Source organism: Narcine bancroftii, chromosome 14, assembly GCF_036971445.1.
Source record: "Narcine bancroftii isolate sNarBan1 chromosome 14, sNarBan1.hap1, whole genome shotgun sequence".
NCBI classification, from domain to species: domain Eukaryota; kingdom Metazoa; phylum Chordata; class Chondrichthyes; order Torpediniformes; family Narcinidae; genus Narcine; species Narcine bancroftii.
Window position 1 is genome coordinate 46,889,214 of NC_091482.1, and position 16,839 is coordinate 46,906,052.

Below are 16,839 nucleotides of genomic sequence, written 5' to 3' on the forward strand. Positions count from 1 at the left end.
TACCTACAAATTTGCCAAAGATAGCACGGTTGTCAGCAATGAGGAAACGTAGAGGAGGGAGATACATCAGCTCATTGAATGATGTCACACCAACAACCTTGCACTCAATGTTAGCAATGGAGGAGACAATTGTGGACTTCAGGAGAATGCAACCCAGCTCTCATCGCGCGGGCTCAGTAGTGGAGAGGGTCAAGAACTTCAAATTCCTGGGTGCCAACATTTCCAAGGATCTGTCCTGGAGCCTCCATGTTGATGCAATCACGAAGAAGGCTCACCAGCGGCTATACTTTGTGAGGAGATTCAGTACGTCACTGAATCTAAAACTTCTACTGGTGGACCGTGGACAGTATTCTGGCTGGTGGCATCAGTGCCTGGTATGAAGGTGCCAACGCTCAGGACAAGAAAAAAACTCCAGATAGCTGTTATCTTGGCCCGCAACATCACGGGCACCAGACTTCACTCCATCAAGGATATTTACTTTTACAATTTTAAACTTGTGTACTTTATTCTTATTTATATCAATTTTTTTTTGCCAGTTGCATGAGTTTCCGGTTGCTTGAATTTCAGATACCAGGGGTTTTACTATATACTCATAAATCTTATTCATTCCGATTTTCTCCTACTTTTTCCCTGTTACTAACAGAGGGCTTACCAAGTAATAGATACTAGGCTTATCCCTGTTGTCTTCTTAAATAAAGGAACCACATTAGCTCTACTCCAGTCTTCTGATAGATACCTCAAAAATCTCCATCAGGGCCTCTGCTGTTTTCCATTTGCTTCCCATAGTAACCTGGGAGAGATCACAACTGGCCCTGCAGATTTATCAATCCTCATGCATTCCATGGCAGCTAACACTTCCCGCTTCTAAATCCAACCTCTCTAGAGTATCAACGTGCCTCTACCTGAATCACATCTTCTGGTCTCCCCCACCAATGGGAACAACTTACCTACCTCTTCCCCTCTCATTCTTCTAAATGCTAGCGATTACAGTCTCAGGTGATTTAATCTCTCCTCATAGGCCAACCACTTCATCCCTGGAATCAATCCTCTACACCAGCTCCAAAGCCAGTACATCCTTCCTCAAGTAAAGGAGACCAGAACTGTACGTAGGGCTCCAGGTGCGGTCTTTGTGCAGGTTCTCTTTAATCTTACTTGCCAAAGATATTTCATTACCGTCTTTGCCCTCTTAATTTCTTTCTCGTTTTCTCCTACATCTGTTATGATCCTCAAGGGGCACCCTTAATTCCAGTTGCATACATCTGCCAGGGGCTTCTTTTCCTCCCTTCAATACACTATCACTCAAGGTTCCCAAATTCAAGGTGGCTGAGATTTGAGGAGCCAGGTTACAGGGAAATATTCGCTGGAACATCAGAGATTCAAAACACGAGTACAAAATTAGGAGGTATAGATAGAAGAAATGCAACCAGGTTGTTTGGTACTGAGATTAGACAGGAACGAGAGGACATGGGTGTGATGCACTGCGGAGACCGTAAGCAGACAAGATTCGAAAAGACTGAACAACTAACTGGCTTTATTCTACTTAAAGTCTCTGCTGCAGTTAGCTGCAGCTCCGAGTGACTGACCTCGAGGGGCCGGATGTAGTTTGTATCCTGGCGGGTGATTGGCAGCCGACCGGGTGGGGTTTGGTCCATTCGGGTCAGCTGATTGACAGCCGGCCAGGTGTTAAGCCTTGTCCTCCAGTGCTTTTCCTGCAGACACACAGGTCGCCCCCTGCGTTCGGCTAGCGGTGTATCACCTCACTGGGTTAAGGGAGAAATGTTTAGAAGGGGAAAACAGACGCTGGGGTCAAGTCCAATACTCAAATATGCTGAAGAAACTTATGCAGTGTCCATAGGAAGCAAAGGGTAACCAACGTTTCGGGCCTGGGCCTTTTCCATCAGCATTGATATAGATTCCTGCCCTCTTGTATTGAAACGGCCTTTTACAAGAACATCTGTGGTATTCATCTGGTTTTCTCTCTGTACCTATTCCACATGTTTACTGCTGTCTGGGTAAAGAATTCTGAACTTCCTATTTGGTTTGGTTTGCTCTAGACTTCACTGTTACACCATCAGGCACATGCCAGCTCTACAAAAATAAACAAGTAGATTAAAAATGTGAAATATGCCTCTCGTACAACAACCCCAGTGACTCCCATATGCTGAATGCCGTATTAAAAGTTTTTAATCTGATAGACAAAGGAAGTAGTTCATACATTAAACAAGCTATGCCAAAATAGGACAACGGTGCGAACTTTATTCAAAGTTATTTACCTAAAATAATATTTTCTCACTGTCAAAGTATCAAAAGCCTCATGAGAGCAAGGGTAGAAAATGGAGTTGCCATGGGCAGAGGGAATCTGAAGCAGCAGAATTATTGAAACTTACATTACAGAAAAGGTCACTTGGCCCTACAAATCCATGCTAGCATTGCCAAAGAAAAAAAGCATTTCTACTTTCTAGCTCCAGTTCAAGGTCATTCATGTACTGTGGAAATATGATCGGGGATCTGAGCCTCACCACGCTTTCAGGAAGCGAGTTCCAGACCCCCAACCACACTGCTTGAGGAGGGTAGATGATGCATTTCCTACCAGTCTTTCCCCCATATCCTTTAATTCCCTTACTGCGTCCCAGGGGAAACAGTCCCATCCTATTCACCCTCTTCTCATGAATCAAGACTTCCAGTTCAGGACACATTCCTGTGAATCTTCTACCTCCGTCCCATCCATCCTGTAACTGGTGACCAGAATTGCACAAAGTACGGAACTTCACGCTGACTAACATCTATGACATGACGGCCCAGCTTCTGTACTCAGATCCTCGGCTGACGAACACATTGTACTCCTCCTTCCCCACCCTCTCTGTGTCACCGTGTGGTGAAGGGCGTTGAAGGCTTCCTGATCGCATCGGGAGGTGGGGATCCGGAGCTCGGGTCGCCAATGGTTTGGACTGGAGTCTGTGTGGCTGCGGAGCCTGCGGGTGCGCTGGAGGCAAATCCATAGAAGCAACTCTGAAGGGACTCTCTTTTGCTTCTCCTTCTCTGACTGTAAGAGGCACCAGGCAACTTCTGCTGATGGCAAATCTTTTTCCGCTTTATGGCAAACTAAAGTCAATCTCGTCTACTATTAAACCTAGTTTATTGCATGACAATAAAGGAGTTTTGAACTTTCAGGGAACTATGTACTTTTACCCCAGGGCCTTTGCTGTTCTACAAAACTCCCCAGGGCCATGCCATTCACTGTGCATCACTGTCTTGATTTAACTTCTCAAAGTCTATCACTTCACACTTGACAACGTTAAATTCCATTATCCCCTTTCCCACTTGCTGTAAACATAGATAACCTTCACTGTCCTCTTACAGCAACAATTTTGGAGTCATCGGCAAACTTACTAATTATGCCACCCACCTTCTCTTTCAAATCCTTAATATACACGATGAACAATAATGGACCCTGCACCAATCTCTGCAGCAGACCCCTGGTTTCACTCCTCCCAAAGGAAATCAACCATCCAGTACCGGCCATTGCCACCAACCTGCAAGCTAGTTTCTCATCCTGGATCCTGTGGGTTCTAACCTTGGTCAACCAGCATCACATCAATGATCCCTTGTTAGCCATTTTTCAGTAATACTGTTCCTGACTACATCTCTCCACTTAATAGAACCTGCTCAGCATAATTTTTGTCTCCACTGAAATACTGAGGGCGGCAGAGCACAGAAACAGTCTCTTCGTTCCACTATGGTCCTGCTGGACATCAAATTCCTCCCTGAGCTTCTCCCATTTCTTCGGCTCCTCGCCTGCTCTGCCACATCATGGAAGTATTATAGAGTGATCATGAATGCAAAATGAGTGGAGCGGCTGTCTATCCATCACTAAAGGATCTTAAATACATTGCTGTTTCATAGAATTAGTCTGACAAAACACAATTATAGCTCAAGTTTGTTATCATGAAGAAAATGTTTACCCATTTGCAAATATAAAAAAGACAAAACCACATAAAAATGTAGATTAATTTCTGAATGACCAGATTTTATGATACCAGTAAAAATCCTACTTCCCGTTACTAGCCGCCAAAATATTCATTTGCCTTGATATTTATTTATTAGTTTTTAAAAGATTATTCGCCATTTCATGAAATTATCCCATTAAAAGAAAGATGACAATTAGAAAATATACCTCTATATCTCTCTCTCTCTATCTATATATAGTGTTCTCTTCCTTTTCAAATCCCCTCATGGATTTTTTCCTACACTAGCTTCACTGTACTATGCGATGTTTTTGTTCTCTACCATTTACAGCTATTCCACTAAGACTACGCTCCTCCTTGTGCGTGTGGACACTCCAGAGTGAGTGACTGCGCCTGCTTGAGCTTGTGCGTGTCGGCGCTTGAGAGAGTGTGTGTGGGCGCTTGAATCTTTAACCTTTAAGACGCTCCTGAATCCCACCTTTGGAAATCTTGCTTTGAAAACCCGAGTATAACCATTAGTGGTTCAGTATCAGACCTTATTCATCAACTTCCTGACACAATTTACTTTGCTAAAGGGATCATCGACATGGAAACTCTCAGTGATGATGTGTCTAAGTGCTGTGATGTTTTGGAAGCAAGAATAGAATTTGCCTCTTCACAGGGCTGGTGTCAGCGGTAGCTCAGTGATAACCTGGCTGCTCTGACAGTGGTCTGCAGATCAAGGTCATCTGCAGTGACCAATACTCCAAAGCTATGGTGAGTGTTAGACTGTCAGACACGTGTTCCTCAAAATGCAACATTACATTCATACACCCGTAACTTTTTCAGGTTAATGCAAAAGATCTATACCGCAATGTTGGAGGAGGATGAAAGAATCGGCCAGGCATCTTGCTCAATATTTAAACCCTGACCAACATCATTCCTACAAATGATCTAATTGCATTCAGTTTTCATAGAATCTTACATTTTTCTGCTGTATTGTTTGTCTAGTAATTAGAGTTCTTGACGAGACACTGGCTTTGAAATAATTTGATACAGATTAATTCTTCTGCTTTTTTAAAAAAAATTTCTTTCATAATTTTTCTAAATTCAGCAATGAGTAATTCGAAGAGTACAATCGCAAATCTTAGTATTTTACATACACGTTGTATAATCCAACCACCAAGGCTGGAGGAATTCAGAGATTAATTGTCCACTTCTTACAGTGGGCAGTGAATCTCTAAAGTTGTCAACTCCAAAGGCTAGATCATTAGGGGGCATTAAGGAGGGAGGAAGAGGCCTGAGAAGGACACGAGAGGCTTTGTACCGACATCCTCCCTCTCAACCTTTCATTCTTCAACCTCCAAAAGGCTCCTTCATTCTCTTGCTTCCTTATTTAACAGTGGAATCCACAGTAGCTCGTTTCCACAGTAGCTCGTTTGAAAGTAGCTTGCGCAAATTCGCCAATGAGTGTGACAGCCCTTCATCTTCAGTTTATTTAGGTAACTCAAATACAATGCCTCCCTCTCTCGACCCCTCCCCCACCCCTCCACAGGCCTTGTTTTCTCTATCATTTCCCTGTAACCATCAATTCCCTGACCTTTCAAAAACATCCATGCTCCAAACTCTACAGCTCTCTTGGGTAGAGAACTCAAGGGTCACCACGCTCTGCACGCCCGGAATTTTCTTACCTTGGGACAGGAGAGACACCTGCTTTGCACATTGGAAATGTTACCATCTGTAATAAGCTTTAAAATGCTTCAAATGCATATATTATTTCTAAACATCTACTCAGTGATGCAGGTCCAAGAACCAATGGGCAATGGGATTCGCTGGAGGAACTCAGCAGGTCAGACAGCATCATGAGTATTCCTGGACCCAATGAGTTCCATCAACAATTCTTTGTTTGCTCCAGATCCCACCATCTGCAACATTTTGGTTTCTCTGTAATTAATTGCTAGTGCCTGAAATGCCCCCACCGTCTAGTCAAATGTGGAAAATTCCCTCTGTTCCACACAGCACCCTGTGGTTTACTTTTTTTCAAGTACTAGACGGAGAACATTCTCTGCAGGCCAGGAACTTCAAATGGTGGCCCTCACCTCAGCTCCAGGCTTCGACAAGAACAGCAGCCCGACAGAAACTGGCCACAAGGTGGACGATCTAGCCCAAGAGGTCGGCCACTCCAACATACACCGTTCGCCGCACTAACCGGTCAGCCTTGTCATTGGTGGCCCCGGGGACCGTGTGCTTGGATTAAACATCCCTGGGCAACGAAATGACTGCGTTCGTGCGGAACATTCACTGAAGTCTCTCCATGTCATTCTAAGCAGGAATCAATCATCAACTGCACCACTTTCTGCCCCTGGAAAAATAACTTATCCTGGCGACCCCAGGGACACACTTCGCAATCAAGATGGGCCTGAGACAAGCTTCAGTGGCCAGCTGTCCCTCCCCTGAGCCACTCCCCAAGCTGCTCACCTCCCCCAAGCCATTCAAAAAGGCGCAAAGCCGGATGTCCACGTGTGGGATGCTGCAATGTTCCTTCATCCGACTCTGGCTGCAAGCAAAACTCGTTTACCACAAAGCCAATTTCCTTCACTCTGAAATGGGATTTACTTTACATACATGCAGTTCAAATCACACCTTAGGAAGGCAGAGAAATTAAATAAAAGCAGAACACCTGGATCAAAGGCAGAAGGTGAGAGAAATGCACAATAGCTTCTGCTGAGAAAGATTCAAGATGCTGTATTTGACAAATTTATTTATGTGCAGTTTTGCAACAAAAATAATTGTCCTGGACGATTTGAAGAGTTATTTAAAAGCAACCAAGTTTAATTGACAGTAATACCTGTCTAAAATATTTATATCCAGCAAGGAGTTATTTTATCATTCCTGCTAATTAGTTTGTTCTACCGGTGGTAAGATTGATGGCACAACTCATTGAGATGATGTCTTGCTATTGGCATCAACGACACCATCACCCAATATCGAAACGCTTTCAAACAACAAAGAAAACTAAGTTCCCCACTGATTGAGCTGCCGTCTGTTTTGGGTTAGTTAATATTGTTTTCTTTGTGACTAATATTTCTCCTTTTTGACTTTTATGGGTTTTTTTAAAAAATTGTGTCATTTTAATGACTAACGTGATTTTTGGAGCATTTCCAGATTTGAAGATGCCTTCCCCGACCTGAAATGCTTCATCGTATCATAGATTTTTTTTTGGAAGGAATAATTCGATCTCGTTGCTTGAATTTTTTCTGTGGGTTGTTTTTTTGATACATTATCATCAGTTATGTTACATTACGTACTTCAAGCAGAGACGATAGAAAACTTAAACCACCTGGTTGCCCGCCACTTTTGTTTTGCAGATGTTGTGGTTTGTCCTGAATATTGTGCAGATCCTGCTGCGTGCATGGGTACTTCAGCAGAGGAGTGGCAAATCGAATTGAGCATCCTGCAATGACGGATGAGCAACCTGATCTTGTTGATGGCAGAGTTGGGCATGGGATATTGTCCTGTGAAGTTCTTAACTGTGGTACCAGCATAACATCGTCCATTCCACTTTTCTCATTTCTAATTTGACGCATGCGGTCTCTGTTCCTTGGTAGTAAAGCACAAAGATCTGCAGACACTGTGATTGAAGTAAAAACTCAACCCTAGGGAGAAACTCTGCCGGTCAAACAGTGTCCTTTATGAGCAAAGATAAAGATACATAATCAATGTTTTGGCGTTGAGCCCTTCATCAAGGTATGAGCAAAATGTAGACAGGTGCCTGAACAAATAGTGGGGGGTGGGGGGGGGGGAAGGGTGAAGGGGCAGGGGGACAGGGGGAGGAGTGCAGTCCCACAGGCAGGAGGTTATAGGTGGAGAAGGGAGGGAGGGCAGAGCATCAAGCGGGGGGGGGGGGGGGTGTGGGGGGTAATGGTTCTCATGACGAGAGAGGGAAGGGGATGGAGAGCTGGAGGAGAGAAGGCAGATGAGAGAGTAGCAAAAACCAGAGAAGATGATGTTCATGCCATTCAGCCGGAGAGCCTGTGTAGCCGCAGAAGCTGCTGGAGGCAAATCCATGGACACTCGGTGACTCTGAAGGGACTCTCTGTTGCTTCTCCTTCTATCGTTTGGGGCGCCGGGCGATGCTCACGGCGACACTTTGTTTGCCTCGCGACAGGCAAAAAGTGAAGTATATCATGTCTATTACCTTTTTTAATGTATTAATACATGACAATAAGAGGAAGCCCAGAACCTTTGAGCCCAAGTTACTAGAGCTACCAGGCAACAGCTCCACCAACTGCAGCACTAGGCTGCGCCATCATCTCTGTTCACCATATGCTTGGCTCCGTTTGAGGCGCTGGGGCCGCTGCAGTGTTTCAGAAAGTTGTGCTTTGGTTCTGTGTACACTGGAGTGGCCGAGATTGATGGGTCCCCAGAGTAGATGGGGTACCATCCTGTGCCCTGTTACTGCTGAGTTTAAAATAGAAAATGACGTAGCCTGGGCTCCACCCCACCCCATCTATTGCACAGAACTGTGAACATTTATTATGTCTTTTTTTTCCACATTTCTTTTCTTTTTAATTCAATTAAACAATTAATATCGAGTTGGGTATTTTTAAACCTAGTATCTTTACACCTGTAGCGTGCATATTAACATTGTACAATGCGTGTGACAAAACACTCATTATCTTTGGTTTGAGCCTATTTGAATAGAGGCTGTTGTAAACTAGACACTTGGACTGGCAAATAAAAATGATGCAATAAAGCATTTTCCCATTGAACCCCCTTCCTCTGCTTCCTGTTTTCATGTACAGTCAAATCGTTCAACAAGTGCCCATAACGCAGTGGAATGTTCATTTATCCAGGCTGCGATAACTTCGAATACCCCCCACCCCTATCTCTCTTCTTGGATGCCAGCAGCACCCTGATAGGTCATGTGTAATTAAACCTGTCTAATATTTATTTGAATTTAAGATTTGTTCTCTATTCTGTATTTTATGTCTATTTTTGATGCTGTTTTGTACTAAGGACTGGTCAGGGCAAATGATTATGACAACATTGATGTGCTCGTACCATTGGGGGAGAGAAAATGAGCAGAATTTTTGTGGAAGCCTGAAATTGCGCAGGCAATTTGATTTAACTTCCATCAAAAGTCTTTTTTTAATATAAACTACGCACTCCATTGTTGAATAATGTTGGCAAAATAAGTTTGTGTGTTATTAAACGCACTTCCTCTGCAGGCAAGTTTTGATGTTGTGATGCTGTGGTGTCTTGTACTGTAGCTCAGCTGGCAGTGGCCATATTATTACTCCACATTAGATGTGGGCCGGCACTTTTGAGGGCCTTGTATACATCAGGCAGCGGAAATGGGAGACTAACAGCCTTGGCACCACAGAAAACTTGGTCTTTAGAGTCAGTTATACAGCAGGCCTTTCAGCCCATCTTCATGCTGACTAATGTAACTTCCAGAGCTAGTCCCATTTGCCTTTGGTTGGCCCAAATCCCTCTTCCATCTACACTTCTGCCTTTTAAGATAGCCAACATGTTAAAAGACTCACCCCACCCACCCCCTCAACCACAATGGGAAGAATATTGATCATTATTAGATAATAGACCACCAAATGCAAGGATAGTTTGTTTCCTGCTGTCATCAGAGTCGTGAATGAACCTCACAATAGTACAATGGTGTTATTATGTTATCAAGAAATAGCTCAATGCCATCTTTTAACAGCTCTGCACCTGATGGAGAATTTAATGCCTTACTGAGCATGAGTCTCTGCTTGCTGGGATCAAACTTGGGTTCATTTATATTAGATCACATGTTAATTTGAAGCCACATACCAATGAAGTTCGAACCTCAGATTTTGCACAGAGCAAAGTATTGGGGTGTATCCTCAGAAATATCCTTGACTGTTGGGGAAAATATGCCGTGTTTAAGGGGCAAGCCTCTATTCTAACTTTTACTAACACATTCCCCCATCATTCTGCCCTACTCTTTTCCCCTTTCCACCCTCCTCCCACTTGCCTCCTTTGTGTGTCACACGTTTTTAAATTTAATTTCTACTTTAGTTTGGAGACGTAGCACAGTAAGGTGCTATGTTACTATGTTACAGCGCCAGTGATCGAGACTGTGGTCGAATCCCGTGCTGTCTGCAAGGAGTTTGTATGTTCTTCCCATGTCTGCGTGGGTTTCCCCCGGGGGTGTAGGCTACCGTAAATATGCATGTATAATGTGTTTCAAGTATAATGCGACCTCCACTCTATTTTTTGAGGGGAAAAATAGAGAAAAAGTTTACCCCTGTGTATAATATGACCCCTCTCCCCTCACCCACCCGATTCGCACTGCCGTCTCTCTTCCCCCTCGCCTGCCTGATTCGCGCTACTGTGTCTCTTCCCCCCCCCCCCCCCCGCCCACCTGATTCGCGCTGCCATAAATATGCATGTATAATGCAACCCCCTACTTTGAGTTCGAATTTTGGTACAAAATTTTTTTGCATTGTACACGCATATTTATGGTAATTGGGTGGCACAGGCTTGTGGACCGAAAGGGCCTTTTACAATGCTGTATGTTTAAATTTTATAAACTTGAAAGGCCCTTTCGGCCCACAAGCCCGATCTGCCCCAATACACCCATTTGACCAATTAACCTACTCGTGTCTTTGGAACCTGGGAAGAAACCAAAGCACCTGGAAGAAACCCATATGGTTGGGGAGATCTTACAGACAGCACCAGATTTTAAACCGGATTGTTGGCGCAAACTGCTACCCTTATCAAGTTATTAAGCATGGCTGCATTTTCTTGCAAGAAATTGTCAGGCTTTTTGAGTTTGTGATGTTCACTGGTTATTCTACAGTATGAAAGCTACTAGGTGATTAAGCTAGTAGCTCCTGTGGATTGGAGTATGGCCAAAAAATGGTGTCAGTAGTATATTGGTGTAGTCACACAAACGTGGGTGTTTACAAAATGGGAAGCATTCCAAGGACACTGGGATCACTCCGCAGTTGAAAACCTATGCTGTTTCAATGCCAGTGACCCAGGTTCGAATCCAGCACTGTGTGTAAGGAGTTTGTATGCTCTCCCTGTGTCTGTGTGGGTTTCCTCCATGTGCTCCAGTTTTCTCCCACCCTTCAAACATTACCAGGTTGTAGGTCAATTGGATGTAATTGGGCAGCACGTCTTCAAGGGCCAGAAGGGCCTGTTACTGTACTGCAGGTCTAAATGTAAAAATGTAAATAAGTACAGCGTACATCTGACTGATAATTATGACCACCCTGTGTCTTGCTTTCAGAACCAATTTGATGTGGTCCATTCAGTAGGAGTTTTCAGAAGCGAGTTAAATAAAACTTGAGCAGGAAATGGAGGAACCTGACAAGACATGTTGGCTGACCATTTTGTCCCCACGGACGCTGCCTGACCCACTAAGTTTCTCCAGCAGCTCATCGTTTGCTCAGCACCTGCCGTCTTTTGTGTTCCTCCCTTAAACTGTCTGGATAGTTTTGCGACTCTGGATAAATGGCCTCATTATTCTGTGCTTGCTGCCTTGATGTCATCCTTGCACTGCCCATCTTTAACAAGGGGCTTCCTGACAAAAGGCTGGGGGCTATTGATCAAATCCGACATCAAATAACCAGTCGATTGTGTCCAGCACTTGGTTCAATAGCAAATGAACAATGGTAGTTAAGAGCAATAATTGTATGACTTTGCCCATATGGTGTAAATAAATTCAAATTCAGCTAAACAAAAGGGTCAGACAAACAGTATCAATATCATCCTCCAATTTTTGTTAACCCCCCCCCCGGTTGCTCTCCATCCCTACCACTCCAGCTCCCCATCCCCTACCCTTCCTTTGATCAACGAGCAGCCCTCTTTCCTCTCCCCATTTCTCAGAGTCCACTTTTGCACAAGTCTCTTCCCCTTGCCTGTTAGCCTGTGCTCCTCTCCCCAACCTATAAATAGCTACTCCCTCCTTCAAAAAAAACTAAATGCTCCCTACCTCATAACCCCCTATTTTTCTTTCACCTACATGCCTGACTAAAAATCTCTTAAATGCCCCTATTGTTCCAACCTTCATCACCACCCCTGGCAATGCATTCCAGGCAGTCTCCGTGTTTTTTAAAAAAAACTTTACCTTTTGATGTATCCCTTAAACTTTCCTGTTCACTTTGTCGATACAGATGTTCTTCCAGATTCTTGACAACGGGCTCAGGCCCTAGACATCAACTGCCTTTCACTTCCTATGGATGCTGACCTCCTGATTTCTCTCCTTGTTTTTCAAAACAAAGAGAAGATGAGAGGGTGCAAATTAAGAGGAGTTGCAGGTGAGGCTTTGTATGAGGGGGAGATACCTGGAATCAGCCGGCAGGGATAGAGGGACCAGCAGATCCAAAAGAAGAGGCTTCAACATAGACCCAGGGAATAGAGGGATCTGTATCCTGTGCTAGCAGCCAAGATTTGCTTTGATTTGCCATCATTCCCAGCGCAGATATTGTTGACCAAAGGGCCTGCTCCTGCCATACACTGTTTTATGTTCTATGATTTCATTGTTCTCCACACAGTGAATCTTTGACCATTGATCTTGATTATAGCTTATCACGAAAAGGACAACTAATGGCATTTTGGAGAGCAGATGTCATGTCTCATTGAAGTGCATTGCAGTGATGCATGTTTAAAAATGGACCATAGAACATGACAGCAGAAATGCAGGCCATGTGGCCCATCTAGTCTGTACTGAGCTGTTCTGCCTAGTCCCATTGATCTGTACCCAGGCCATAGCCCTCCAAATCCCTCTTTTTTGTTGAAAGGAGTAGGATTAGGACTGGACATCTGATCCTGCCTTCTACACGTTCGAGTCTTGCAGATCCTTGTCCTGGCATTATTTTTCCATTCTGCCTTCATAATCCTTGATTTCCTTAATGTCAAGAAATCTGAACGATCGCAATGACTGTTGTCTGCACAGCTCTCCAGGGTAGAGAATTCCAATCCACGCTCTGACTGGAGGGAGGGGGGACAATCTTGTCTCATTCCTAAATGGTCTATCCTTGCTCTGAAACTAGACAGCTTGGGCAGAGGATTGTCTTCACTACATCCAGCCTGTATTCCCAGAAAATGATGACAGCTTATTTTATTTGAGTTAATGTTGGAGAAAGAGTGCCATTTTATTCAAATGGAACCAACCATATTATGCTCAGTTGAAAACTTTGCAAGAGAGTATTTAAATTCATTGTATCCGACTTTTTTTAAAATGCTAATCTTACTCTTTAATATTTATCTGGCCATGTGTTGAGTTTTAGATGGGTCAAGTGTGAGGTGAGGAGTAAAACGAAAATCTGTAGACATCGAGGCTAGAGTAAAAGCACAAAGCTGGAAGAAACCCAGCAGGTCCTTTTATGTAAGCAAAGCTTTAAAAAAAAACATAACCGACGTTTTGGGCTTGAGGCCTTCATCAAGGTCTGAGGAGAGGACTTGCTCAGCTGGGAATTCCTCATGACTTTGCAGAACATACAACCTTCCAAAGTTCACTGGCTGGGCTAATGAACAAATAATCGTCTCTTCCACATGGCAATCGAAGGCCGTACCCTTGGAATAGAATGCAAACATTTCTCGGCCTTCTCGGGAAGGGAGAAGTAAATTGGAAAGGAGGTGAGATTCAAAAGAAGTACAAAGTAGATAATCCGAACTGCCCGGGGATTGGGTCAGTCAGGAATTCGGGATTTACCAGATTTTCGGGCAGTACTTCTTTATTCCTCCTTAAATTAGAATTTTAGAAGAGATGAACAGGTAAATTTTGATAGTTTCTTCATTAGCAAATCCAGCAGGCTTCATTTATCAAGATGAGCAGCAAAATAAAATGGTCGCTTGTTGCCGCTGTGCATCTGGAGTGCTTACGCACACAAAAGCCCGCTAAATTTTCAAAGTTTGAGAATTTTCGATAAGTCCTAGTTCTTGGATGGTCCAGATTTTTGGACTTTTGCTGCAATTTGCCATGGAGGTGTACAACTCGGAAACAACCACTCGGACCTTAGTAACTTTAATATTCTCCGCATACTCCCATTAGCTCCCCCACACTATTTTAATTTAATTTTTTTTTAAATTTGGAGATGGAGCATGAGCTCGTGCTGCCCAAATGCTCCCATCTGACCTATTAATCAACCAGCCCTGTAAGTCTTTGACCCTGTGGTCTCTCTGTACTAGAACAGGGTCTCGGCTGCTACCATTGGGGCCCACAGTGAATTTAAGTAAAAGCCTTGTTTTCTTTTGGAGTTAAACACAAATGTCTGCAGACACCGGAGAAAGGCACTAAAGTCTGCAGACTTTCACCTTCGTAGCATAAATATTTTATTGCTTAGTCGGTGGGAGAGAAGAGCGGAAGAAACTGCTTCACAGGGAAGGGTCCCATAAACTTTGTGCAGAATCCTGTGTGAGCCGGGGGTTGAGAATGGCTGATTTAGATCCCGTTGTAATGTACAGTCTTAACTATGCTAACAATTTCAGTGTCCTCTGTGAGCTTACTAACCAGGTTGTCATCCATGTTGTTAGATGACAAACAACAGAAGAATGCAACAAAGATCCCTGCGACACACCACTGGCCACATCCCTCCGATCTGAGTTACTACCCTCCATCTCCCCCTGTCTTTCATTCTGTAATCTCTTCCACCCCCCCAACCCCCATCAGTTCCCCCATCTTCCCTTCCTGCTCCCTCCCTCCTGTTGCTGCTGCTTTGTCACGTTGAATTCCGCTTCTCCTGATGCAGTTGTAACCGATACAAGGGGCACTCTCGTTTATGTGAATCGTCTACACCTGTCAGATAGGGCGGCTGAGGTGGGTGGGGGAAGGGGGTGGGAGGGCAGGGGCGTGATTGGGAAAGAGGCAGGTGAGAGGACAGTTGAATTTTTTTTTTAAATCAGTGTCTGAACAATATTATCGAAATTGTGTGCGATTTCCAGATGCCCCATCTGAAATGGGGTTTGGATACATGATTTTTTTTATTACCTTATAGGACAACCCCTAGATTTTTCACCTAAAATGTTGGTTTTGAGCCATACCCCTTTGCATAAGATGACATCTGTCACTTTCCACTGACTAGTGGAGTGATGCTGTCACAATATTTTAATACCAAATTACCCTGTAATTTTAAAATAAATCACTGTTGGCTCCTGTAACAGGCTGTTTAAAGCACTAGATAGGCAATGCCCTTCAATGTGTGTGCAGGGCTGACTTTAAATATGGTGCCATTCAAAATTTTTGGAGTATTTTCACCTCTTCTGCAAAATGAAGCAATATTTTATTTATTTATTCCTTTTTAAAGATGAAATACTTGTCCTGCATATGTATCATTTGACTGGATGTGCGTTATATCTGGGTGTGTGTCTGCGTGTTGCACCGAGAACCGGAGAACACTGTTTCGTCGGGTTGTACTTGTACAATCAGATGACAATAAACTTGACATTTAGGAGAAAATTGTAAACTTCCTTTCTTTTTGCTGTCACCATTTGCATGGAGGGGAGTCGGGTTGTCAGTGCAAGGAAGGTGCACTGAGGGCTTGACTGGAACCCTCGAGTCAGAGCCAGCAGGATGGGGATAGGATATAGAGGGGGAGGGGGAAGACGGCAGCAGTGTTGGGACTTTGCTGTTAAGCATATAAGACCTAGCATATAAGACGACCCAGATTTTGAGGCGACATTTTAAAGTTTTAGGATCGCCCTGTACGCCAGCATACACAGTAGTTTTCCTGCCCTACATGAAGAGATTTACTTTAACTTGTGGCAATACAGTCTCGTATATAGGTATCTAAGGATACTATCTCATGAACTCCAGTGCGATCAGTGAACAAAGGCACCCGATTTTGATTAAATGTCATTCTCGGGAGTTTTTTTTAAACTGGTTTCCTCTCCGGTTTATGAAGGGGGTAAAAGGCCAGTGATTTAATGAGGCGGTAATTTCATTAGTGCTGTGTAGGAGCATATTCTGCTGAGTGTTTTCACAAGACTTGATGGGGGAAATTTTGTTCCCAAACAGCCTACCTACCCTTTGCATTGGTTAAACTGGAATATGCAGACTCTGTGATTAAATCAAAAACATGACTTATTTCCTTTGCCACAGCCTTAGCCCTCTGTTCTCCTTATATGGGAAAGGAATTTTCAAAAGCAGCTGAGTGGCTGTGGATCTATTTGTCTGGAAATTCCTTGGATATTACAAACTTGAAGATGGGAACTAGGTGATCCCAGAGAATACAGGCTGAACAGAGAATGACTTAGTCAGTAAAATGAAGTTGATAAAATGCTATAGAAAAGTAACATTAAGGGGCATTTAAGAAAGTCTCAGACAGGCATATGGACGAAAGAAAAATAGAGGTAGGAAGGGCTTAGGTTTTTTTTGGTAAGGATGTACAGGTTGGTACAATATCGAGGGCCGAAGGGTCTGTACTGTGCTGTAGTGTTCTATAAAAGCTTGTTCATGGTTCATATTGTGTTTGCAGTGATCACAATTTAATTATTTGCCTTTATAATTTGGTGATTAGATATTAAGTATCTGAAAAGAACAGACAAATGCTGGAGAAACTCAGCAGGTCAAACAGTGCCTTTATGTAGCAAAGGTAAAGATGCAGAACCAACCTTGATGAAGGGCTCAGGCCCGAAATGTTGGTGATGTTTCTTCACCGTTGCTACATAAAGACACTGTTTGACCTGCTGAGTTTCTCCAGCATTTGTGTGGGTCTTTCACTTAACCACCAAAGGCGAACTATTGCTGAACTTCGGATCAATACAATCCGAGCCAGCAACAAGAATTCTGTGGCAACAAGGGCAAGTTCGAGCTGTTCCCCCTAAGAAGGGAGGAACCGATAAACCTTTTTGTCATTTTCAAGGCATTGATTGAGTGTGATGTTGATACTCTGTACTTGCTTTG

General features: G+C 43.6%; 1 protein-coding gene across 4 annotated transcripts in view; it reads right to left on the reverse strand.

Annotated features, from left to right (window-relative positions):
* myo1ea (myosin IEa) overlaps positions 1-16,839 on the reverse strand; it is a 162,862-nt gene that overhangs the window by 105,674 nt on the left and 40,349 nt on the right. For 3 of the 4 annotated variants that reach the window (XR_011348776.1, XM_069911258.1, XM_069911257.1), the window contains exon 2: positions 1,584-1,760. The exons of the other annotated variant lie outside the window; for it this stretch is intronic. Coding sequence is in view for 2 of the 3 variants with exons in the window: in XM_069911258.1 (XP_069767359.1) it covers positions 1,584-1,652 (69 nt within the window). In the remaining variant the exon portion in view is untranslated. The remainder of the gene's footprint in view (positions 1-1,583; positions 1,761-16,839) is intronic. 4 annotated transcript variants of the gene reach the window in all.